At 39.2% G+C, this 25,665-nt stretch overlaps 1 protein-coding gene across 1 annotated transcript; it reads left to right on the forward strand.

Annotated features, from left to right (window-relative positions):
* The first annotated feature begins 101 nt into the window (after positions 1–101).
* LOC137921403 (focadhesin) lies at positions 102–23,993 on the forward strand. The gene is made up of 19 exons (XM_068764151.1): positions 102–413; positions 524–727; positions 1,080–1,242; positions 5,064–5,206; positions 6,216–6,367; positions 7,562–8,124; positions 8,371–8,475; positions 10,000–10,121; positions 11,017–11,220; positions 12,316–12,508; positions 14,283–14,376; positions 15,441–15,646; positions 17,432–17,674; positions 18,626–18,898; positions 19,227–19,432; positions 20,592–20,711; positions 21,506–21,698; positions 23,100–23,227; positions 23,778–23,993. Exons 1-19 carry the CDS (start codon positions 133–135, stop codon positions 23,821–23,823), a joined length of 3,639 nt encoding a protein of 1,212 aa, XP_068620252.1. The 5' UTR covers positions 102–132; the 3' UTR covers positions 23,824–23,993.
* The last annotated feature ends 1,672 nt before the right edge of the window (positions 23,994–25,665 follow it).

Below are 25,665 nucleotides of genomic sequence, written 5' to 3' on the forward strand. Positions count from 1 at the left end.
AAAATAATGTAGACTAATGAATGTATTTGAACAGCTGACTGCTACTACGAAAATTTAAATTGTCAATCTGACAAATCGAAGTAAACACGATACGTGTAAATTTTAATAAGAAAATCCTAAATATAAATTAACATGGACGAAATAGAATATAAGTTAAAAACTAATAACAGTGTTCTAATCGTAAATGCTATTGATAAGTTAATCTCCACCATAAAGTCCAAATATAAGCCGGCTGAAAGACAGAAATTCGTTCTAGAGAATGAAGAACTTAAATTTCTTAGGGAGAAATGTTCGTCAGAGAATACCCTTGTTAGTCTTACTGCATTTCAGGGGTTATTGGCCCTTGTGGAGCTTGGAGTTCTTGAAATTGGACACACTATGTCCACTGTCATAACCTTGCTTCCAAGTGCTCAGTAAGTTATATTTACAATGATATATTAAAAAAGCAAACATACTTTATTTATAATTATTCTTATACGAAAGTCATAAAGGCAGAATTATTAAATTTTTATATAATTTTAAGCAATTACTCTGCAACAATATCGACAATAGCCGGCCTTTTAATTCTGGACCTTCGATCGCGTCTGATGCCTGGTCAGCTGTACAAGTGTCAATTTTCGCTTAAATCTCCGCAGCATCCTCTAATATCTGTACTGGAGAAGAATAAGGATTCGGAAGATGATGTCCTTGCACAAATGCATGCATTATGCACACACCCTGATTACAAGTAAGAATTTTATTTATATAACTGTTTATCAAAAACACTGCTTCTTCTTTTAATGACATCACTTAATATGCACACTCTGTTCAATTGTCTTTGACTAATTAGTCACCTTTACTAAAGAAATAATGTTTCTGAAATCACAGATAAAAATTGGTTAACCTAGGGAAAATTGGGATGAATGGCATCAGAGATCTACCTCCAAGGAGGCTTTCAAGAATAAAATTTTTAGGCAATGCAAATATATCTTGCTATAAAATTTTATATATATAGAAATGTCTAAGCCTATGTCCAGGAATTGATATCTTTTGGCTGAAGCAATGATGGTCCATTAATCCATTTTGTAATTTGTTTTCAGAATTTCATCAAACAGTTTAGAGTTACTTCGGTCAGTGTTCCTATGGCTGACATGTAACCCTCAGAGAGGTAGTGCAAGCATTAGACCATGGCAGCTGTTGCTAAGTTTGCAACAGACTGCTGCCCAGGCCTCACTTCTTCTGGACTGCGTTTGCTGTCAACAGGTATAGTCAACACAGAAGACATAACTGGTCTATGTAAATTCTAATAGGCATTTAAGGAACAACATTGAAAAAAATATTTTTGTTGTTTGTTTCAATTTCAAGCAGGCTCATAATACAGGATGATTTTTTTTTTTTTTTTTTTTATGACCCCCGCTATTGGGGGCCTCTCGTTCCCCTATCTTAGGTGGGACAGGGACTTATTTTTCAATTTATTTTTTTCACAGTTATTTTTATTTTCATACTCTTCTGTCGTTCATCACATACTCTTTCGGTCTTGTCTGTCTTTCGTGCTACATTTCTACTTTCTTTCTCGTTCGCTCTGTTCGTCTGACATTCTTCCCTTTTTTTCTTTTGACATTCAATTTGTAATTTTGATTAACATTTTCTTATCATTGTAACTTATACTATAATTATCACATATTTGTTCTCTTAGCCTTTTATTTTGTTTTATCTTTTTTATAAATTGTTTGTTTTGTTTCTTTCAATCGCTTTTTTGGCGATTTCTCTGCATAGGGATATAAATGTCGTTTTGTTTTCGCCACCAATCAGGGAGGGTATTGTCTCCTCCCTGATTTGAACCCCAGACCGGCACTCGAAGCCGAACCGGAGTCCCCCGAATGCGGGACACCGGGCCACAAGGTGGATCACGGTCTGGTCCACGCCCGGTTCACAGTAGCACGAGGGGTCCTCCTTGAGCTTAAACCTATGAAGGTACTCAGAGAACCCCCCGTGCCCCGTGAAGAGCTGGGCCGAGACCGCGTCCACCTCGATGCTGCGGAGCACGCGGTAGGCTGAGACGGCGTCCGGGAAAAACATCCTCGTTACCGAAGCCGTCGTTCCTTCCACATACCTCCTGTTCCATTCGTCGAGCGACTCCAGTCTCAGTTGCCGCTTGACGAATGAAACAGGGCATCTCTCGTACTCTGGTCGTCTTTTACTCTTCAGGGCCGCTTCCTTGGCCAGCTGGTCCGCCCTCTCGTTCCCCTCCATCCCCGCGTGCGCTTTCACCCAATACAACCTTACATCCTTCCCTTTTTCTCTCGCTTTCATTACATTCTCCTTCACTCTTAACGCTAAGGGATGGAGGGTGTCCGATCTTGCGACAGTTTCGAGAGCGGACCGCGAGTCGCTCAGTACGGCGCAGACTTGCGCCGACTCGCCGGCCGCGTACCCTGTTGCCTCAGCTAGAGCCAGCAGCTCTGCCTGGTATACGGTGCAGAAGTTGCCCAACTTGAGTTTCTTTGTGTATGACTCTACGGCGCCCCGCTTGACGCAGAACGCCGCACCCACCTTATCCTCTATGCGGCTGCCGTCGGTATAAATTACCAGATCGGCAGCCGCGGTGGCAAGTCGGACTTCCTCCGCACTTTCCCCCAGACAGGAGAACTCCACACCAACTTGACCAGACGGGTGTGGTAGTCTCAGGTAGCTGACCGGTACCTCCAGGTCTCGGTCCTTTACCACCTGCCGGGAATGACCCTTTCTTATTTCAAATAAGCGGGCTGCTTCTTGGACCCGAAGGTCCAGGGGAAGCAACCCGGCAAGTATAAGGGCCGAGTGCAGGGACGCGGTCCTGTGGGTCCTCGCGATCTTCTGCGCGAAGCCCCGCTGGACCGCGCCCAACTGCCTGCGGACCAGCAGCTTCCTAGCCGCCGGCGCCCATGCACTCGCTGCATACAAAATCGTCGGCTCCAGCACCGCCAGATACATCGTTCTGATCACCTCCGAGTTCAGACCCCAAGATACCTTCGCAGCCCTGCACAGCTGACGATAGAGGCCCTGTGCCTTCTTGCTCACGTTCTTCACGTGACTGTTGAACGTGAGCCTATCGTCAACTGTGAGGCCTAGTATCCGGACCTCCCCAGTCCGGCCAAGCGGCTCACCTCCCATGCTCAGTAATGGGTAGTCGAACTTTAGCTTGTTGGTTAGCACCATCACCTTGGTTTTGTGTGGTGCGAACCTCAGCTTGTTCCTGACCCCCCACTCATGAACATGGGCGAGAACGGCGTTGGCCCGACTCGAGATGTCCTGGGCCTTCTGCCCCGAGAAGACCAGCACGACGTCATCTGCGAACGCCTGGCAGTGTGTCCCGGTCTTTGCCACCTCCTCCAGGAGAGGGTTGATGAGGAGGGTCCAGAAGGTTGGGCCGCCTACGGATCCCTGCACGCACCCCTTGGTGGTCTCTCTGGCCCACTCTGCCCCCGCGTACCGTACGGACACCTTGCGATCGCTAAAATAGCTGTCAACAAGACGCCGCAGATTCGCGGGGCAGCGAGTCTCTGCCAGTCTGCACCGCATAGCAGGCCACCAGGCGTTATCGAAGGCTCCCTCTATGTCCAATGATACCAGCACCGCGATCTCCTTCTCCTTCAGCCGGGTTCGCAGATGCTGGATCAGGTCATACAGGGAGTCTTCGGTACACCTCTGCGGCATGAAGCCGTATTGGTGGCTACTGATATACGGTGCAGTGTACCACCGGATCCTACGGACCATCATTTTCTCAAGGACCTTGCCGAGAATCGGCAAGAGTCCGATGGGCCTGTAGGATTTCGGGTGCGTGTAGTCCTCCTTGTCCGGCTTCCGCAACGCTACGACCACTGCCTCCTTCCATCTCGTGGGGAAGTGGGAAAGCGCGAGACACCGGTTGGAGAGCGCGAGGTACAGAACGGGGTCCACGGCGACGGCCGCACGGCAGATGTCCGCGGTGAGTCCGTCAGAGCCAGGTGCCTTCTTGGCGTTGAAGGTCGATACGGACCATCGGAGCTCCTCCATCGTAAACGGGGGGTCGCATGTTCCATCATGGTCCCCCGAATTGACTTCATCGGCCTTAGCTCTTACAGTTCTGTGGTCCGCATTGTCCTTCCCGGGGTCGTCCTCCGGGAAGAAAACCTCCGCCAGCAGCCTGGCTGATCCCGCTGCGTCCAGCAGTTTACCTGACTGGACGAGGGGGACGTCCTCTCGCCTCACCTCCGTGCGACGCATCACACGGTGGATCCCGTCCCACATGGTCTCGCGATCCTGCCTCTCGCAGAAACGCTTCCAGCTATGGGTCTGAGCGCGCCCCGCCTCGAGGCGGTATGCCTCCTTCGCGTCGCAGTACTCGCGCCAGACCAGCTCCTTACGAGCCGGCCTCGCGGCCCTGCTCCTTCTCTTCTTCCTCAAGACATCCGCCTTGAGGAGAGAGAGCTGTTCGGACCACCAGGGCAATTCCGTCCTCTTCCGCTTGGAGACCTTCGGCAGGACCAACTCGCAAGCGTCCCTCACGGTTTCCACATACCGACCGACCGTGCTGTCCAACGCCCCCTTTTCGGTGATCTGATTCACCTCGGTAGGCGTCAGACAGCGATCCGATAGCAGCCGAGCGACAGTTCGATGGAACTCGCCCCAGTCTGCCCTACGGGTAGTGTACTGCCGTGTGGTCCGCTTGACGTCCGTGCCTTGGGACCTCTCAAACTTAAAATACAGGATGATTAAAAGTAGGCGTTAAAGCTTTGAAGTGGTCAATATAAAGCCTATTTGTTGCCAATTAATGTATGGTATGGTGTAGAATTGGTAAATAATGTAAGATATATTGTTTTCAAAATTATTTTTGTGTATTAAAATTAATTATTGCTTCACCAACCACCCTGTATAAATTTACTGTTTTACATCAGTCATACGACTGGTTTGTTTCATTCCCACAAGCAGATATAGCTATGTCCATCTCACACATTTGTGTTTCGGATTTTTTTTCATAAGCTCTTTCCATAATTAGCCGACCATTTTTCCGAACTATTTATCCTATTCGTCTATACTTAAAACTGGTTATCCTATATATTCAGATCTGCAATCCGAAGATGTTAGAAAATGCTTTTGCAGCGTACAGTGTGGTGGTGGATGCAGCGGTGTACCAGCAGATAAGGGAACACGTGATGGCTTATGTTCCGATCCTGGCGAGGATATCCTACGAAATGCTTAAAAATGGGTAACCTAATTTCTCTTGCCTGAAACCTGAATGTTGTTAAATTTGACAGTTCTCTGAGTATAATTTTTACTCTATTTAAAATATACTTTATTATGTTGTATATATATACATAGAATATATTACATACACATATATAAATTATAATGATCCCTTATATACGCCATGAGGAAGCCCAAAATAATTTCCATTATAATTGGGAAAAATGTGACCGACAAAACTTATCGGATTGACAAGTTAAATAGGCAGTAGGTATCCATAGGAGACAGAACACATTACCTCTGGGTGCTTAGGGTTTTGAAGATACCACGAGCCGGTAGGTGCAGCATGAGACATCCAAGATGGGTGGATGGCCTGGTTAAGGTTGTCGGAAGACCCTGGTTGTGGGTCGATCCCAGTCAGTCCTATTAGAAAATAATGGAGAGAGGCTTATTCCCAGCAGTTTATTAGAGGGTGGTACCGTCCCATGAAAACGCACTAAGGGCGTTACCGCCTCATGAAAAATGCACTAAGGGCGTTACCGCCTCATGAAAAACGCACAAAGGGCGTTACCGCCTCATGAAAAACACACTAAGGGCGTTATCGCCCTGTGAAAAACGCACAGGGCGGTACCGCCTATTGAAAAGCGCACTAAGGGTGTTACCGCCCCATAAAAAGCACACTAAGGGCGTTACCGCCCCATGAAAAGCGCACCAAAGGCGTTATCGCCCCATGGAAAGCGCACCAAGGGCGTTACCGCCGCATGAAAGGTTTAAGGACAGTAAGGCCCATGAAAGATGCACTAAGGGCGTTACCGCCCCTTATGAGATCCTGTGACTTATGATTCATGATATAACAAAACGCAACTTTAATAATTGATACTTAATACAATCATAGAAATTTCCAGATACAAATAAAGATATTTATTAATCCTGCAGGTGAACCAGTCATATTGATTATCTGGAAAAAGTCTGTGTCCAGCTGTGGACGTATGGTTCAAATGATGGTAATGGTTCCTTTTTGTCTATTTTAGTCGAGACCCACGTGCGTGTTATAGTTTGATAGAGCGTTGTTTCGGTTTGGACGCACCTGAACTAAAGACTGTTGCTGGATTCACATTGATGCTCCTCACTGAGAACCTGACCCTTAGCTCCGCTCTCTATCTGCACGAGCTCTTCAATTTATGTGAGTTTTACTATACTACCTAGTAGATTCAGGTGTTATTTTGCGGAAGTCCATCCTAAGTAAGAAAGAGACCAATATATAGGTGCTATGTGAGTGACTCGGTGTTGTGTGTGTTATTGTGATGCCCCGTGGAAGGGTGAAACACGTGTTGTGTGAATTAACGGTAGTAGTTGTGTTTCGCATTATTTACCGCATGCGCATTTATCAGCGGGCTGGCGGGCGGTGCACTTCATTGCACGACTACTGATGCATAGCGGAAGTAGCTATATATTAGTCTCTTTCTTATTTTACTCTACTGTATTGTCCGGACTGTTGAATGTTTCTTTCTTTTGGCCAATCTAGAGGAAAATAAATTCTAAATTCAAATCACTTCAATTCATAGACTTTAGTAGCACTTATAAGAATAAAAGAATTTTTTTAAATTAAAACAAAGGTTTTCCTGGATGATAAAATCGATTCTAAACTTCAATGGAGGCCATACATTGAGTATTGCAGTCAGACTTAGTGCTGCAACTTATGCCGTTAGGTAGATAAAACGTTACTCTGATATTATTTCTGCTCGGACAGTGTATTTTAGTTTTTAACCAGCATTATGTATTATGGATTGAAGTGTTGGTGTAGAAGATCAAAGGTATTTACGCTTTAGGGCTGTGAATCTCCTTGAGATATCGGTTTAAAGAAGTATTTCTCCTTTCATTCTTCACAATTTATTTCCCTCATCTATATTCCTTGTTAACCCTTAATAGCCTGATTTACGAAAGTGATTTTTTTTAATATTACTGTGTTTGCTTGAGGGTCTAGATGAAAGGAAAAACAATTTTTTTTTTATTTCGTTGGAAAGAATATTATACAACTATAAATTCATACAGCCAACCTATAAAAAAAAACTAATAGTAATGTGAACATTTGGTTTAAAAGATTGGTATCAAAATTGAAACTCTAGGCTACTAAGGGTTAAATTTGGTTGTTATTACAGATTATTCTTAATAGCACTTTTAATTTATAAATTTTTGTTTGTTAATTTACTTTTTATTTAGTTAATTACATCTATAGTTGACTTGATATCTCATAATATTTCGTGTTTTTATGGTCTGGTTTACCCGACCCTTTATCTTGGTTTTTACAGATAGTTTCCTGTGTCACTTTGCAGATATTTAGGAACCTTATGCATTGTAATAATATTTTCAATTTCAGGTTTAAATATAATAAGTAAATATGAATGTGGAATGCTCAGTTTGAATGCATTCACTGGTTTATCCCTTCAGTGGCTTCATTTACCTTCCTACATGACTACGAACGCATTAAAAGTTGCATCAAAGATTCTAGATGTTTACCAAAGTGAGAGTACAGAAGATAGTGGGTTGTACATGCCTAATTTGATGGCAAATAAAACCTTCCAAACTCTACTCTACACCGATGGACATATGTGTGAAGTATTCAAGTTAATTGAAACATGGGAAAGAGTTAGAGATGAACCTAGTAAGCTGAACGAATGGATTGATTCTCTTCTCCTATCAAATGATACCATTAAACTTAACATCTTACCATTCTTCGTTGGTTTAATATTTGAAAAGAGAAAAGGAGAGTTTGAAGAAGTTATGTTGAAGGTGATCAGAGTTGTGATTGGTCTTGTTGAAGTGAAAAAAGATGTTTCAGTTATTGTTTTGCCTATATTATTGTATGTGATAGCGAATGACCCAAGGCCAAAGGTCAAGCTTGAGTGTTTGAGGGGGCTTCCTTTGATGGCGAAGACAAAGGTATGTATTTATCTATATATTTTATATCAGATTTAGTGTTACCGAAACTGCTGTACCGCGCCTAGGATGAAACTGGGGGAGGGAGGGTCAGACGTTAAGCCAGGCTTCTGTCAACTCGCGGCGGCGCTAATGTTTTTTTTCTCATGCACTCCCACCTCTCACCAGTTTCCTCAGGCGCGGTACAGCGGTTTCGGTAGCACAATAAAACATTTTTTTTTTAACTTATCTAACTTATTAATTTTTTAGGAGAATGTACCGTCTATAGTGTCGATACTGAACAAGTTGAAAACTAACAGGGGTGTTCCAACTTCGCTTCTCATTATGTTATATACGAGCTTAGCTGAAACACAGGTAAATGTCTTGTTAAAATAATGTTTTATCATCCTGTATTTTATAGGGATAGGTACTTACATAGAAGATTCAGCTTCTTGGTTCGTACGAGACAGGATCCATCTCTTAGTTCAGATCTGTGGATCTTTTCATTTCTTTTCTCTGGGTGACCCTGGATCTTCTTATGAGTCAATCTTAAGCGACCACGTCTTGGATCCTTGGTCATTGGTCAACCTTCACCTTGGAACATCGCTGTATTTTGGATGAAATATTTCGGAGCATGGTACGCTATGTCAGACATCAATTGTACATGCAGATATATTTTATATCCATTAGCCTTTATTTTGACATATTCTATTTTAATGAAGATTTTTGTCTTGAGTTTATATGTGATTCATAAGTGTCATTGCAATATGAAATAAATGTTTATATATCTATCAAATCCATTAACACACTCTATAAAAGAGTACTAAAGGGTGGTGCAAAAGTAATGTCATAATTCCTATTGCTTTGTTTCTTTAAAATTGCTTGTATGATTAACCATTGAGTATATGGTTGCACGGAGTCTAGTTTTATATTTGTTTTTCTTTTGCTGTTCAATAATCAAATCGCCTAGTTGGAATCGAGGTAGGTTCGTATATGATAGGGGTCGCCAGCCCAAGATAGATGGAAGCGTTGATCAAGTTTCTTCTGCCAATTCTTTCAACGCTGACATTTTCTGAAGTGCTGGCAATGTTGGCCAGGTAATATTAAGTGGCGCAAAAGTAATGTCATGATATTATGACATTACTTTTACGCCGTTCACATGAACGCGCATTAATTTTTACAAATGGCGGCAAATGTCACTGCGCTTTGACATTTATGATGTAGGTATAAAGAGAATTAGTTGTCAACTAGCGATGGAGTATATACGAGTATGTGATAACTGGCGCCATTTGTAAAAATAAAGGCGTGTTCACATTATAACATTACTTTTGCTCCTTTTGTTGTTATAGCGCTACTTATATGATAGTTTATTGGTTCTAAATCAGAGTTCCCCAAACTTTTTCATGTCGTAGACCCCTTGCCATGTTTTTTCGTGTTAGGTAGACCCCCTAGTTACCTGATATTGATTTCATGTAAATTTCTAACTGTAGTGAAGTTTAGTGTTAAAAGCTTAAAGTAAAAACACATGTTAATTTAAACAGTTATGAGTTTTTACAAGTTCCAAATGTATTGCGACCACAAAGCGAAAACCAACATCCTACAACTTCACAATTTTATTAACATATATAATATTTTTTTTTACTTCATAGGTACTTTTATAAATAATGTAAATGTTTTGATATAAGATAGTTTGATGTAAGTAAATAGATACTATCAGTGTATGTGTTGAGATTCACTATCGTGGACCCCCATTTACATTTCATGGACCCCCAAATTTTTATTCGCTGACGTAGACCCCTTGCAGGTTGTCATAGACCCCTAGGGGTCGATATAGATCATTTTGGGAATCACTGATCTAAATCTTTAAGAAAGGATCTAAAGATATGTATAAATTTTTAGGTTCGATGTTTCCCGTATCTTCAAGAGGTGTTAGTTGATCCCGGAGTTGGTAGGTCCGATGACCTCAAATGGGAAATTGACGTGGCGAAGGCCGTGGCGGTTAAAAGAATATGTGAATTGAGGTCAGAATAATTTATTATATTATACTTATAGATTATGATAAGTTTTCTAAGTTTTAAATTTGTTGCCACGACATGTACTGTATTGTTATCTGTCAAGTGTTTTTGTTAATAATTTCAAATGGTACCGTAATGTCCGAATCTCTGGAACATCTTGTTTGTATTGGAAATGACACCAATTTAGATCAGCTTAGCCAGACTGGATTATAAATATTTAATGGAATCAGGCGTTACCTTGCGTAAGTCCATCCTAAGGAAGAAAAGGATCAATATTTAGCCATCTCCACATATGCAGTGATAGTCGTGCAACAAAGTGCACCGCCCGCCAGCCCTCTGATAAATGTTTATGCGGCAAACAATGCGAATCACACAACTGCCACCGTTAAATCACTCAACACGTGTTTCACCCCTCCACGGGCCATCTTCAGGAGTTATGTTACACCGATTAGTGCCAAACACAGAGTCACTCACATAGTAGCTATATTTTAGTATCTTTCTTACTTAGGTTGGACTTCCGCAAAATAACGCCTGAATCTATTAGATGTATATATACGGGGTATACATATGTATATGTATATATATATTAAAAAGATATATATATATCTTTTTAATATAAAATAATGCGGATTAAAACAAGACTCAAGAATATTACAGGGTAAGGTAGGATTCTACGGCAAGTAAATTTAGTAAAGCAGTAAATATAGTAAGAGAGAAATATAAAAATGGTGCTAGTAAAAAGATAAGATATACACGTCACACTATCTATGTGACGTTTTGTCAGTCGTTGTATTTCGTGCGACAGAGATAAGGCTCTACGAAGCCGAAATTATCCGATTGTCTCTTTCTAAAGGTCGATGTGCAATAATTATCGTCGGCTAATGTAAAACTTGTGTATCAGGGCTTCTAGTCACGGATTGGAGGTGGTGTCAATAATCTCTTCGATCCTGAACAAGTGCACGGATAAAAATGGAGCAACGGCTACCGCGCTCGCACTGGAGGCACTGGCTGCACTTTGGAGGGGAGCAGCCGTCGCTCCCCCCAGCACCTGGCGAGCTCTGGAGCCCCGTCTCGGCAAGGACTCACGACCAGCTGTGCAGATCAGGTAATCTTGAATAAGTCCACATAACTCTTCATATTTTTGTGCACGTTTTTCTCACACATACACACACACATTTAAATTAATTGTATATGCTGTTGGTTTTTTTTTAATCAATTAAAAAAATTATTATTAGTAGTCATATACATTTCACACTACTTATATATATTGGTTTTCAAAGAGTATTTGTCACCATGATCAAAATCACTTCGGATTTATGTAGACATGGAAACCGAACATAAATTCATAAACTATTCCGTTTACAATAGTATATTATGATTACGATTTATAATGATCACAACTCGTTTTTGTTATAACATGTTGTGATCATAGTATGTTATGTTCATAAATTGTTTTTTCTTTTGGCCTCGGTTTTTGTGAGCCTTTCGTTCCATCTACCTTATTTGGGACAAGGACTTTATATTTCCGGATAAATATATATACATATTTTTAATATGTTAATTTTATTCATAATTCGCTTTTCATCATTCTCTCTTTTTTTATTTCTCTTTCATATGTTCCTTCACAGATCTTCTTTCCCTCTTATTACTAGATTACAGATTAAAAGAGTGTCACAGTTTATTTGACTCTTATATAACACTAGCTGATCCCGTAAAAGTTGTTTTGCCAAAAAATTAAAGGGTTGATCGTAGAGGGGTGAAAATTTAGGGTTGTATGTATTTTTAGTGCCGTTATAACGTTATAAAAAAAATTTCGTCCAAAAATTAAAAAAAAAATTTAAGGGTGAACAACCTTTATCACTTAGGGGTATGGAAAATAGATAGTAGCCGATTCTCAAACCTACTGAATACGCATATAAAATTTGGTAAAAATCGGTCAAGCCGTTTCGGAGGAGTACGGTAACTAAAATTGTGACATGGAAATTTTATATATTAGATGTATTTATGTTTCTGTTTTTGCTTCCAGGCATAGCTTATCATGGATCTTATTAGATCCTTTTGTATATCCCTGAGTCTTTGTTTTTCTTACACTAGACCTTTATATAGAACTCTAGAAAGACAAGGTGACATTTATACTCGTCCATGATGTAGGCAAAGTTCTTCCTTTATTCTCTGTCATAAATTGGTTGTGGTCTGTCAGCTTGTGCAAGCTGCTAGCAGAGGCGCCGCCGCTACGCGTGACGTCACCGGAGTACGATCGGATGCTGCAGGAGACGGCGCGACGGTTGTGGTGCTGGGTAGCGGATGCCCACCAGCCCGCTGTGGCTGATGCTGCATGCGACGCCCTCGCTGGATACCGGCTCGAGGACTTTAAGCTTGCTGATATGCCCGAGGTACATAAGCTAGTAATATGAAATATATGGAGGACCAATATTTAGCCACTTCCGCACATGCAGTGGTAGTCGTGCAACAAAGTGCACCGCCCGCCAGCCCGCTGATAAATGCGTATGCGGCAAACAATGCGAATTACACAACTGCCATCGTTAAACCACTCGACACCTGTTTCACCCCTCCATGGGGCATCTTCAGGAGTTATGTTACACCGATTAGTGCCAATAACTAACATGCATGCCACACAATAACATACGACTACCACGGCATGTGCGGAAGTGGCTAAATATTGGTCGTTTTTTTACTTAAGATGGACTTCCGCAAGGTAACGCCTGATTCCATTAAATATTTAAAATATATACTACTGATAGAAAACAAGCACGCTCTTCGATAGGTGTATGCATATATAATAACTTTGACAAGTTAGTTAAGTCTAAAAATAAAGGTATATTATTAAATAAATCTTATTACAACATTAAGAGTTTTCATTTTATCGAAAAGTGAATTTGGTTTGTTGACTCATTTACATGATTGATATTATAATATGTATTAAATCCAGGCGTTACCTTACGGAAGTCCATCATAAGTAAGAAATGGATTAATATATAGCTACTTCCGCTATGTAGCAGTAGTCGTGCAATTAAGTTTACTTCACGTGAAAAATTGTTAGATATCATTTAAAAGAGCAAATGTTGAGTTTCTGGTTGACTTCTCAACAAATCAGCGTCCAACCGATGGTAGCTTACTACTTGGAGAATAAAGATATTTTGAATTTAAATAGGTTTCCCCAAAGATCGTGATGATAAATGGTCTTCTGATGCCCGCATCCAACGGTTTCATCCAACCTTAGCTATATCCTCAGTCCACCTAGTGGGAGGAATACCACCTGGTGGTCGCCACTTGGGAATCTTTCGGTCCCAAAAACCAACTTAGCCAAGCGTTGTACCCCGCCCACTGCCACTACGACCACTTCTTCGAGCTATGTCGGCGATTTTGGTTCTTCTGCGTATGTCCTGATTCCTGATTCAATCTCCGAACGTAGCCCTCGTGAAACTTAAACCTATGACACGAGCTGAACATCCTACATCCCAGATTTATAATGGGATCGATAGGAAGCGACATTTATCCAGCATCTTCAGGTTATCTTCAGTTATCTCTCTCCCTTTAGTGGACGTACTACGCAGGGTCATGTTACGAAGTGCAAATTAGCAAAAGTATATGTTAATTATCACATCAGCTACCTGCCTGTATAAGCCTCCTATAAATCACTCCAGCCATTTCGATGACTAACTGGAACAAACAGACGGAATAAGTAAAAAAAAAATGTAATTTTGTCAAATGTATCGTATATATCTAATATATAAAATTCTCGTATCACGGTGTTCGAACTTGAACTCCTCCGAAACGGCTTGACCGATTTGTCAGTATGTCTGAGAATCGGCTACTATCTATTTTCCATACTCCTAAGTGATAAGGGTGGTCCACCCCTAAATTTTATTTTTAATTTTTTTAGACAATTTTTTTTAGTTTTTATTTTACTATGATACAGCATACAAAAATACATACAAACCTAAATTTTCACCCCTCTACGATCAACCCTTATCTTACATTTGTTAATTAAAAACTTTAATTTTTTTTGCAAAACAACGTTTCCGGAATCAGCTAATATTCATATGTATGTAGTAAATAACGGTTGTTTTAATATTACAAAAATTAATTGAGTAACATTCTGCAAAAGTTGACTTTTAATCTGTGGCTTTTAATCTTTTTAATCAGATATACAGACGGACTGTGAAACTGCCGGCATCATACTGCAAAACTCCTGCTGATGCTGCAAGGAAGCCTGAAGATGTCCTCGATTATATACCGTGTATGAATTTTCATTATTACTTGATCTTAGTTAGAGCAAAGACCTGATCATTTTAGGGCCCCCGCTATTGGGGGCCTCTCGTACCCCTAACTTTTTGGGATCAGGGACTTTATAATAATTTTTTTTCAGTCTTTTCTTTATTTATCTCTCTTTCACGCGTCACAATATCTTTCATTCTTTACTTTTGTCCTTGACAATATCTTTTGTTTTGTTCTTTTATACCTTCTTTCTTTCCTCGCCTTTCTTCCATCATCTTTTTGGGGTGTAGGGGTCCGAGTTCTCGTGGTAAATCCAGTCTGGCCAAGCTGATCTAAGTTGGCGTCAGGTCCAATACAAACAAGATTGATCAAACTGAGACCTGATCATTTCAATCTTAAGTTGTCTACTGGAGGACTAAAGCCTCCGCCATTTCGAAAGGTTGTATCCAAAAGATTGATTACGGGGCTTGGTGAAATGACAGGATATCTTGACCTATTAATAGGTGTGGCGCCTAGCTCATACACATAGCTATTGGGACAAAAAAGTTTCTCGAGTGTTTTAGGTACCCCCCCCCCCCTCTCTAGTTGGACCAACAACTTAGATCAGGGCTTCTTAAGCTTTTGTCATTCACGACCCCATTTATGATTGCGAGTTTCTTGACGACCCCATACAAATATAAAAGTAAAATAAATTAATATTTTTTTGATGAATTACTTATAAGGTAGCAATGTACTGCATACACATGAAAATATGTATATAGTTTTAGAATTCGTTTTGTAACATACAAAAATCTCAAATTAAAAATTTCACAATATATAACAAAATTGAATTTATTATAGTTTTAAAAATAAAAGTGGATTCTTACCGTCTTAATTCGCTCGAATATATTCAAGCAGTAGTAAAATGGTATGTATAAATATTTGTCATTAAAATCTCCCGACCCCATTTGGGGTCGCGACCCATAGTTTAAGAAGCCCTGACATAGATAATATCACGGAAAATCCCTAAGAGCGGTTCTCGTAATGACTGTTATGAGAAACTTTGCAATGGGCGTGTTTCGGTTGACATGACAATGTCCTGACCAGGTGAGGTGTGGCCGGAGGTGTTCAGGTGTACGAACCAGGCGTCTCTGGGTGGTGTACAGCGCCTGGCCGCAGCGCTGATCCGTCGCGAGGTACGAGGGTACCGCAGCGGGGTGTACTCTACGGAGGGACGCGGTGAACAGCACTCCTACTCGCACCTCAGTCCCTCCAGCGTCCTTCGAGGGCTCATGGAGTGCTTCAAGAAACAGGCGAGTTGATCATATAATGCATCCTAACAGACTTATGAAATAGAAATCGTATACACATACATATGGTAATCGAGATGCGGGGATTGAATTTTAAAGTGTTTCGTTGGGCACAAATATTTATTTTAAAAAGAACACCTAACCTAAACTGCGCACGCACTTTCGTCGTTCAACCGTCGTCTCCCTTCCCCTCACACCTCTCGCTTGCACCATCTGACGTTAGTATTCACGTATGCTAATATCCTTTCCACATACATATATCATAGCTTGCAAAATTTTTTAATACTTGTTAAAAGATGGCGTTAGAGACGCTGTAACTTCGAACAGTAATAATAGATGGCGCTGGATGTTGTTGACTAATATAAGAGTCGATCATTTCTCTAGTTTTAGCACCAGTTAAATTCACAGGTAGTTAGAACTACCCGGCATCCTGTATTTGTATCCTCTATATATAGTTGGTACACCACAAGATGTTTAAGTAAAGTTATTGATATGCCTTAAAGATAAAATAGAGAAAAATTGTACACGTTTTATTTTACTTCCTCCTCAAAATATGTTATCTTACGACTAGATTATTTTGGCTGCAATTGATCTTTCGAACGTCTTTGATATTATTAAACAAAACTAAACATGAATATCATTGACAGTTTGTACAATTATAAATCTTATTACGTTCACCACAAAGTACATTGTGATTTTTACAAATAGTGTAAACACATAACTTTGGTTCCTGTATCGAGTAATGCGTAGTACAAACGACCCGGCCTCACTCTGACCGCCCGTTCATTATGAAAACGAATTTTTTTTACGCCATCGTAACTGTCTACACTGGCTTCGTTTACCCAAATCTAAACAATAATAAAATCCCAAGTGAATTTAAGTACCATTGCTGATTAACTGGATCATTGTTCTTAAACTAGTCAATAAGACCGTTCATGTATATCAAAATGTATTTATAGTCGCATTAAAGTTTATAATAATTTTGATTTTCTACGTATATGCTATAATTACACCAGCTCGATAGTGTTATTGCGACGTTTCAATTTAAAACCGTCTACTTATATACTTTATCAAATATAAGTTTTATTGATTTTAATTTATACTGATCACTTCTCGGATCCTATGAGTAGAGATCTGTACTATCTACTAAGATCCTATTCATGATTATACAACTAGAGTTTCCACGAAGGAATAACATAGCCCCGAGTCGACAAGCAGGAAACACACACGCAATCCCACTGTAAAATAAATATTTAAACTAAATAAAATATATTTAATATAGTTTTTAACGGCTTCGAGTGCCGGTCTGGCGTTGAAATCAGGGAGGAGACAATAGCCTCCCTGATAGGCGGCGATGACAAACAGGCGTTCATATCCCTTTGTAAAGAGATCGCCAAAAGGGCGATAGAAAGAAATAAAACAAACAGAGTATAAAAAGATAAATAGATTAAAAACGTAAATTGAAACAAAACTGTGATAGAAATAATTATAGAATAAGTAATAATGTGTAAAAAAAATGTAAAATAAAAATATAAATCAAAAAATGTAAAAAGAAAAGGAAAGAATGATAGACGATCAGAGCAAAAGGGTAAGAAAGAAGAAATGTGGTATAAAAGAATGGAATGAAAGATCATGTGAAGAATGGAAGCAGAGAACGGAATTAAAAAAAAAAACTAAATGAAAAAAAAAATTGCCCAAAAAAGACCCTGTCCCACCACAAGATAGGGGTATATAAAAAAAATATAGTTTTTAAAATTATCACATGTAAACTATTCCTTACAATATCAGGTGACGAGTCCGTCTTACGAATATTCTGACGCGGTGCTGTTGGCAATCCTGGAGACCCTGACGATGGAGTATCCTAAGCCGCTGCCGCCCATAGACCTGTGCTTCATACACGAGGCCGTGCACCGTGGTGCAGCGTGGAGATCAGGATGTATAAAGCTCGCAGCTAGACAAGCTCAGATTTCACCATCAGGGCGTCGTCTGGCGGAGAACTTTCTTCTTGCCGTTCAACCTGACAAGTCTGACGTGAGTTCATTCTCTTACATTCGATTTTTTCCAGGCGTTCAAGTTCATCGAGCTTTCGTAGCTTAAAGATAGTCATTATATTATATGTGTAAAAGGTTGATATGGGTAATATAGTAAGTACACGAATACCTCGCTTTGTTTCGTTTTGAGTTTTTTTCGAAGTTGCGTCGCTGCTTAATTAGTACTAATTTTCACTGTGCGTCGTTAGATTTTCGAGGTTGCGTTGTTTTGGGTTCGAGTCTTTAACCCTTAATAGCCTAGAGTTTCAATTTTGATACCAATCTTTTAAACCGAATGTTCGCATTACTATTAGTTTTTTTATAGGTTGGCTGTACGTATTTTACTGTTGTATAATATTCTTTCCAACGAAATTAAAAAAAAAATCTATTTTTCCCTTCATCTAGACCCTCAAGCAAACAGTAATATTAAAAAAATCACTTTCGTAAATCAGGATACTAAGGGTTAATTTTTTTTTCCAAAGATGGCAATACTTTTGTTTCTAATTGCGCCATGCCATCAAAACTAGAGGATTCCCATTCTAATTAAAAATGAACGCAATTTTAATACAGTTTTATTTTCACCATGTTTTGCTAATTTTGGAATTCAGTTTCAATTACGTAGTGTGTTGTAATGTAGTGTGTTGTGCTTTTTTTTAAAGAGAATAATAAATTTATATTAATTTTAACATGTTGTTTCTGGTTACAAAAAAGTTATTTTTGGTTTTTAAATGTTAACTTTGTTCAATTTTCTTTTCAAAAAGTAGTATTTTCATGACCCAGGAACCTATCTTCGATCTTTACATGGTTTGCTATAGAAAATCTTAATTCTCTTTGCGGCGTTTCAATTTGCGTCGTGATTTGAACGTAACCACGACGCAAAGTGAGGTATTGATGTAAATACTTTCTAAGTTAAAACCAAAATTCGCATAATTTATTATTTTGTGTGTTTCAGGAGCAAGATATAATGTTGGTGTTTGAAAATTTAGATATATTTTCTCGAAGCTTGCCCCCTAACAGCCTTCGTTCCCCTCTGGAGCTGTGCTTAGGAGCGTCCTGGACTTCCCTGACCAGTAATCCTCGGGAAGGGACCGAGGAACCTCTTTTCGTCACTCAACTGCGTCATATCCGCACAGCCCTCGCCTGCGACAGGATCCACGAGGCAAACAGGACTCTCATCTCACAGATCCTGGAATCCTACTTCTCCGTTATAGATATTGACAGTGTGGTAAGTCCTTTAATGTAACCTCATTTTTTTAAATTCCTTTGTAAAAATACTATGCTTCATAGGTTTTGGTACTTGATTAATTGTAAATAAAATTTTAATGTCAAACTTATACAGGGTGATTGATTAGTTGCGATCACTGTCACGATACTACACTAAATATATAAGATATAGGAACAATAAAAGATATATTTTTTAATTTCTTTATTATTTTAAAATCAGTATATTTTGTGACGTAATATTTTCAGGGAGTGAGGGGGAGGGGTTAGATTGACTCCAAATTTTAGTAAATCAAATTAAAAACAAGGGTAATCTTGTTTATGATCTGCAGGCATGGCCAGCTTACGTGGAATGCTGTTGTCTATTGTCCGTGAATTACCTGGAGCGCATGACGGCACCAAGCGGCTGGTGGGAGGTGACCGGGGCGGTGTTAAGACGCGCCTGCAGTGTCCGCGGAGCCCTAGCGGCTGCTCCTGACTGCAGCGCGCCGCTGCCATGGCTCAACGAGCTGGTGGACGCTTGCGCAGCCCTAGTGCCGTGAGTACCATTCTAAACTGATGACTAATTTCTGATCTCTTCCCTCTTTATATTTTTGAGACCTTCTTTATATAAGTCTGCTTCCCAATGTGGTTTAAGTAGACAACAAGGGGTCCGGCTGGATCCGAGAGGTTCAGGTGGATCCCGAAGGGTCCAGGTGAATGCATAGCGGTCCGGGTGTATCCCAAGGGGTACATATGGATCCCAAGGGGTCTTGGTGGAGCCACTAGGATCCAAGGGAAACTCGACAGAAGTTACGTAGGCCTGACAAAAAATCCAGGTTCACAATTCATAAGCGGAGCAGTTAATAATTTTATCCGCTGTCGATATTGAAGAACTAATATGTTAGTTTATCACCTACTAATGTAGCACGGCGTCTGTTACTTGTAACAACTAGCATATTAAGTATATGTCGTGTTCAGATGTACAAACGGACGACATTCTATTAATAGATTTACTTTTAATGTTTTTCGAACTTTGAAATTACGTTATCTTCAGGAAATCTGGGAGTCCTTTCTACATGGATCGATCTTGCCAATGAGACTCGAAGAGATCACGTTTGAATTCCAATGATCAAACATAATGTTTGAATGAAGATGATGTCATAGCTGAGTAGGCAGTTTCTCCCTTCCCCCACAAGGGGGATGTCGACAAGGTCACGGGAATTTGCTGCTCATCATCCACCTCCCATATCAAACACCATGACAAATCAACAATGAAACAAATATTTATTATTAATTGTCTTTGCTAAACACCTTCAAAAATTTAAAACAAACATTATAATGTACATTTAAATATGTATTCGTACATAGTATTGTTAATTTCAATTTTCTTCATACACTAGGGGAATTGGAATGTGATATCGTTTCTGTCGAAATATTTTACAGAAAAACCGATTGATTTTGTATACTAGACGGCAAAAGGTTGTTGATGTCGAAGTTGAATATATTGTTGAATAGAAATGAAAACTTGTTAAATATGGAGTCGTGTGAATTTAACTTAAGAAAGCGACATTACTTTCCGGTCCCACGAATGGTAGACGAGACATGGTTTACCCCCACTAGGTAGACTATAATTAAAGGAAGCTGGCAGATCATCGTGGTGATGAAGGCCTATGGTAGTGGACATCCATCGGCTGACATGAGGTCCTCGTTTGCAGAGAGCAGGAGTACTCGTTGCGGTGCATGGTCCCGGCGCTGCAGAAAGCGCAGCCCGACGCAGAGAGCACCCGGGACTGGTTCCTGCAGCTCATGGCACGCACGCAGGTCGCCTTCAAGGAGTAAGAGCATTTCTCATACAGTTACCAAGATCCCAGTGTATTATTTTCCACAACAACTCACTGAGAAATATCTAGATAGGTATCCAGGCACGCATAAAGTCTAGGAATCAAACGACGCTGTATCCTTTTCAATAGTCATGTCTTCGCAGACTGGAACTACCTTATATAATAAAAACATATGTAGATATACCTATGTTGCACTAAGTTTATGGAAATTATTTTTATTTCACTTTATAAATAATGTGTAACAATGTTGAAACGAATATATATTCGTTACAAAAACATTGAAAACTGAAAGTACGTAATTTTTTTTATAAAAGCACAATCATATCCGTCCAAAGTCAAGTGCAACCTCCCCTCCCCCCAAAGGTCTATCACCGATCTTGGGCTGCCTGCATCCACTGACGTTCCACGACCTTAAGTATGTTTAATGGAATCAGGCGTTACCTTGCGGAAATCCATCCTAAGTAAGAAAAGGACCAATATTTAGCCACTTCCGCACATGCAGTGGTAGTCGTGCAACAAAGTGCACCGCCCGCCAGCCCGCTCGTAAATGCGCATGCGACAGACAATGCCAACTACACAACCGCCACCGTAAATTCACTCAACACGTGTTTCACCCCTCCACGGGGCATCTTCAGGAGTTGCTGCACCGATTAGTGCTAAACACAGAGATCTTAAGTATGTTGTCGATCTACTGTTTGTGGGGGGTAGGGGGAGGGGGGGAGCTACCCGCGCCGATTTTATCAGCTCGAAAAAACTTACTTTTAAATATAAATAAATTAATGATACAGAACGGAAGATGAATCTGCGAAGCTGTACCTATGTGACGTGTTCATGTTGAGCGCGATCGTGTTCAGTGGAATATGGTCGTTTGAGCCCGGCAGCGACAGGCTGGTGACGAGTCGAGCCGTGCGCTGCGCTCTGCTGCCTCCCGCCGCGGCAGCCTTGTTGGCACGCGACGCCTGGAAGACCTGCACCCTGCAGGTAATATATATTCACACTACACAGAACCTTGGATGTAGGGAGAGAGATTGTCTTTCTTGGTTGAAATGAAAGATTATTGTATAAAGCAGTGCTTTCCAAACATTTCTGTATCACGCCCCCACTTAAGCCTTTTCAATTCTTGCACCCCCCCTATGTAATATATAGGACATAATTTTAATATTTTTATATATATGTATATTAGCAAAAGGATTATAATTGTGTCGAGTACATTTTCTAATTGCCACTCTTAAAAGTCAACTTCCCCACCTGTGGGGCGTTGGCCCCACGTTATAAACACTGGTATAAAGTATACCGCATGACAACGATACATATATATTATATGTATATATATACCTACAGGTTTAATAGTATGAAAGGCATTTCAGCCAAAGTCAACAAAACTATTATATTGGCGCCGATTGGGACCCGCAAGTTAACAAACGGATAAAATATGAAGTTCGAAGTAGCAGCTGCAAACGGAATAAACTAAACACCTTTTTTTAAATTTCGTATTCCAAAAGTTAACAAATCAAAAAACAAAGTTCACTAAGATATCTTATACATTTTATTAGTTTTAAATCTAAAATTGAAAGTATATTTTTAAATAAATATTATGAAAGAAATGTGTGGTACTTGGTTTGTTGACTCATTTATATATGATTCAAATTATAATTAAGAAAAGGACTAATATATAGCTACTTCCGCCATGCAGCAGTAGTCGTGCAACAAAGTGCACCGCCCGCCATCCCGCTGATAAATGCGTATGCGGCAAACAATGCAAATTACACAACTGCCACCGTTAAATCACTCAACACGTGTTTCACCCCTCCACGGGGCATCCTCAGGAGTTATGTTACACCGATTAGTGCCAAACACAGAGTATATATCTGATATTATAATGTACACATGAAAATATGGTGAATTTTATTTAAAAGAACAACTGTTGAGATTCTGGCCCGATTATTAACAAGATCAGCGAGCTCAAGTAAATGCCTTTTTGAATAAAGATATTTTAATTTGAATACGTTCCTCGAAGACCGCCATGATGTCTTCCGCTACCCGCATCTAACTTCCCCTGACCTTCAATATGTCCTTTGTCCACCTAACAGGAGACCTACCCACATCAGCTACCAGATCTTGGGCGTTCTTCAAAATTCTTTACATCCAAAACCATCGAATGTACGAACGACTCTTCGAGCTACGTCGGTGATCTTGATTCTTGTGAATAACTCCTCATTACTGATTCTATTGGCAAAATGTCCAGCATAAATTATTTAACTTTGCAAATATGGTTTCGTTTGAATAAGCCATTGATATGCTTTAACTAGATTTGGTGTATACTATACCCAAAACCTGGATCGTCTCCAAGATTTGTGAATAATTGACGGGTTGGTGATACAGATGTTGGAGTGGCTCTGTCACACACGAGGCGCCACTCAGGACCCCGGCATGGCGTTGAGCTGCCAGCGGAGTCTTCTGGCCCTTCGTCACACCGACCAATTCATCCATCACAAGATCTGGACACGGCTGTGAGTTTATCACCTATCATTACATACGTTATTTACGAAATTAACATTAATATATATATATATATATATATAGTAATACCCCGTTTTACGCGACCCCGTTATACGCGGTTTCACTATAACGCGAATTGCAAATTTCACGCTCAAATGCCTCGAATTACGCGAAAGAGTGCATATAAATATAATGTAGTCATCAACTTCTCTATGGTGTCTTGACCATCTGTAAAACAATTAAAAACAGTGTTGGGTGTTATGAACGTATTTTATAAGAACGTAAACAAAACGTTACCCAAAAGACAATAGATGCATTTTTCCGTAAAAAATAAGAGTATATATTGCATAAAATGATCAAAATGATTTGTATTTTTTTGTAATAATTTTTGACTATGTTTAATCATAAACCTCGTTATACGCGAATTTTAGTTACCGCGATTTTTTTTTGAAACGTATACCTCGCGTAAAGCGGGGTATTACTGTGTGTGTGTATATATATATATATATATATATATATATATATATATATAACTTATATGTCTCTTGTGTTTTATTACAGGGAGAGCCACTTTGCCATTATCAACTCCAGCAGCAAAGACGACTGAATATTTTAGACTGACTACATACTGCTCTATTCTAGTCTACTCCCATACTCAGTATTTTTCACTCGATCTCTTTCTGCCACTCTACTTGTGTTATTCAGCTACGATGACATACAATATGTAATCCTTAGATGATATCCAAATAAATGTTTAGATTTTATATATATGTATTAAATAGGCGATTCTTAACACATTTGTTAAAGTGATTGATTAAAAAGTTTTGCTATCCAATACAGTGTACTTTTGTCTCGAAAAGTCCAGACTTTTAATAATTCTAATAAAAACTAGTGTCTGTTTACTGTAACAATTGTTATGCTATGTTGACTTTATATGCTATGTTTAAGATCTCATATAAGCATTGTAATTGTAGAGTGAAATGATATTGTTGTGCCAATGTTTTCTTAATAAATATTAATTTTTATTATGTTTGTGATTTAATATCTCGTCATATTTATATGAAAGCTTCTATTATATGTGAAGTGCTTTTAAAGACTTGCGAATTCATTATAAATAGAAATAAATAAAAATAAATATAATTCTGAATAGATTGGAACAGGAATAAATTAACAAGCTGCATTAGAATATATATATTTGAAGGATACTTAATACTGGGCTATAAATATAAGCAACCACTATACAGATATATTGTTACATACTGTGTGTTCTTCAAGGAGCCCTTCATTCACAAATCAGATGGTCACCCTACTTAACAAAATATACTTTCGCTTAGTCCAAACTTCGCTTCCAAATCGCTTAAGAAGTCACTGTCTAAATAACTTAACAAATAGTCACTTTATATCACTGATCGTAGATCTTAATCTTACAATTCGAAAAACAACACTGAACTGTCGACATCGGGGAGTACACTTATATATACTACGGAGAAGGTTCTATCAAGTTCGAGATAGTACTCGGTTTGAATTTCCGAGAACCGTAAACAAAAATCTATGAATAGCTTAAAGGTCACACGTGTTTACACTTCTTGATCCTAGGGTCCAGTGTTTATTGTTTAGAGGGTTCTGTAACTCGTGCTTTGTAAGAATATTATAGATGTAAAAACTTTAACACTAAATATACCGTAATGGGTCAAAATGACCCATTCGGGTTCATATTATTGAATTTGCAAATTTTTATATCATGACTTTTTGTTACTAATCAATCTACAGCTATTTACACAAATTAAATTTAATTTTTATTTCCTTCCTAAGAAACTTATTTCATACATTCAAGCAGGATACAAAGTCGGGTCATTTGACCTATTGTGGTAGGAATAAGTACTTAATAAGTGTTGGTATGATTAGTGTTAAAGGGGCTAACAAATAGTTTATTTGTCAGCAAAAAGATTTAAAACTTTTACATGCAATACGAAATACCATATGTATATAAGGAAAACATATCTTTAATTATAATCTGTTTGAATTATTTGTAATTTCATAACTGTCAATGTCAAAGTGTCAATGACTTGTGTGAAACAAACTTTTTAAACAATTTTTTTCCTAACCTCTAAACTTTAATCACGAGAAGAAATGTTAAAACTAATTAATATGAGTTAAATGCTTTAAATGTAGTTTCTTTAATTTCAGGTAATTATCCATAATTTGTTTACTTATATTAAATTTGTGTTTTGTATTAACGAAAATAATAATTTTCAATTCAGAAATAATTACTCCGAAAATATAATATAGCATTATTTGTATACATATATATAATTCGAACTAACGGCGTTTCTTTCGACAATATTTCTCGAAACTTCTTAAACATGGCTGTCTGCTGAACCTAATTACATTAAAATCAGAAAAAAAAGAATAAATTAGGTCAGATTTTTAATTTAAGTATTTGTTTAAT

The sequence above is a fragment of the Battus philenor genome, unplaced genomic scaffold (genome assembly GCF_028537555.1).
Source record: "Battus philenor isolate CCGP_79_NKW_IND1 unplaced genomic scaffold, ilBatPhil1.0.hap1 SCAF_19, whole genome shotgun sequence".
NCBI classification, from domain to species: domain Eukaryota; kingdom Metazoa; phylum Arthropoda; class Insecta; order Lepidoptera; family Papilionidae; genus Battus; species Battus philenor.

What these genes read in the sequence shown, in the direction of transcription:
- LOC137921403 (XM_068764151.1), top strand. Translation starts at nt 133, where the DNA reads ATGGACGAAATAGAATATAAGTTAAAAACTAATAACAGTGTTCTAATC. An exon ending in GCACGAGCTCTTCAATTTAT is followed by an intron (nt 6,368 to 7,561) that starts GTGAGTTTTACT and finishes TTTCAATTTCAG; the next exon opens with GTTTAAATATAATAAGTAAA. An exon ending in AGCTTGCTGATATGCCCGAG is followed by an intron (nt 12,509 to 14,282) that starts GTACATAAGCTA and finishes CTTTTTAATCAG; the next exon opens with ATATACAGACGGACTGTGAA.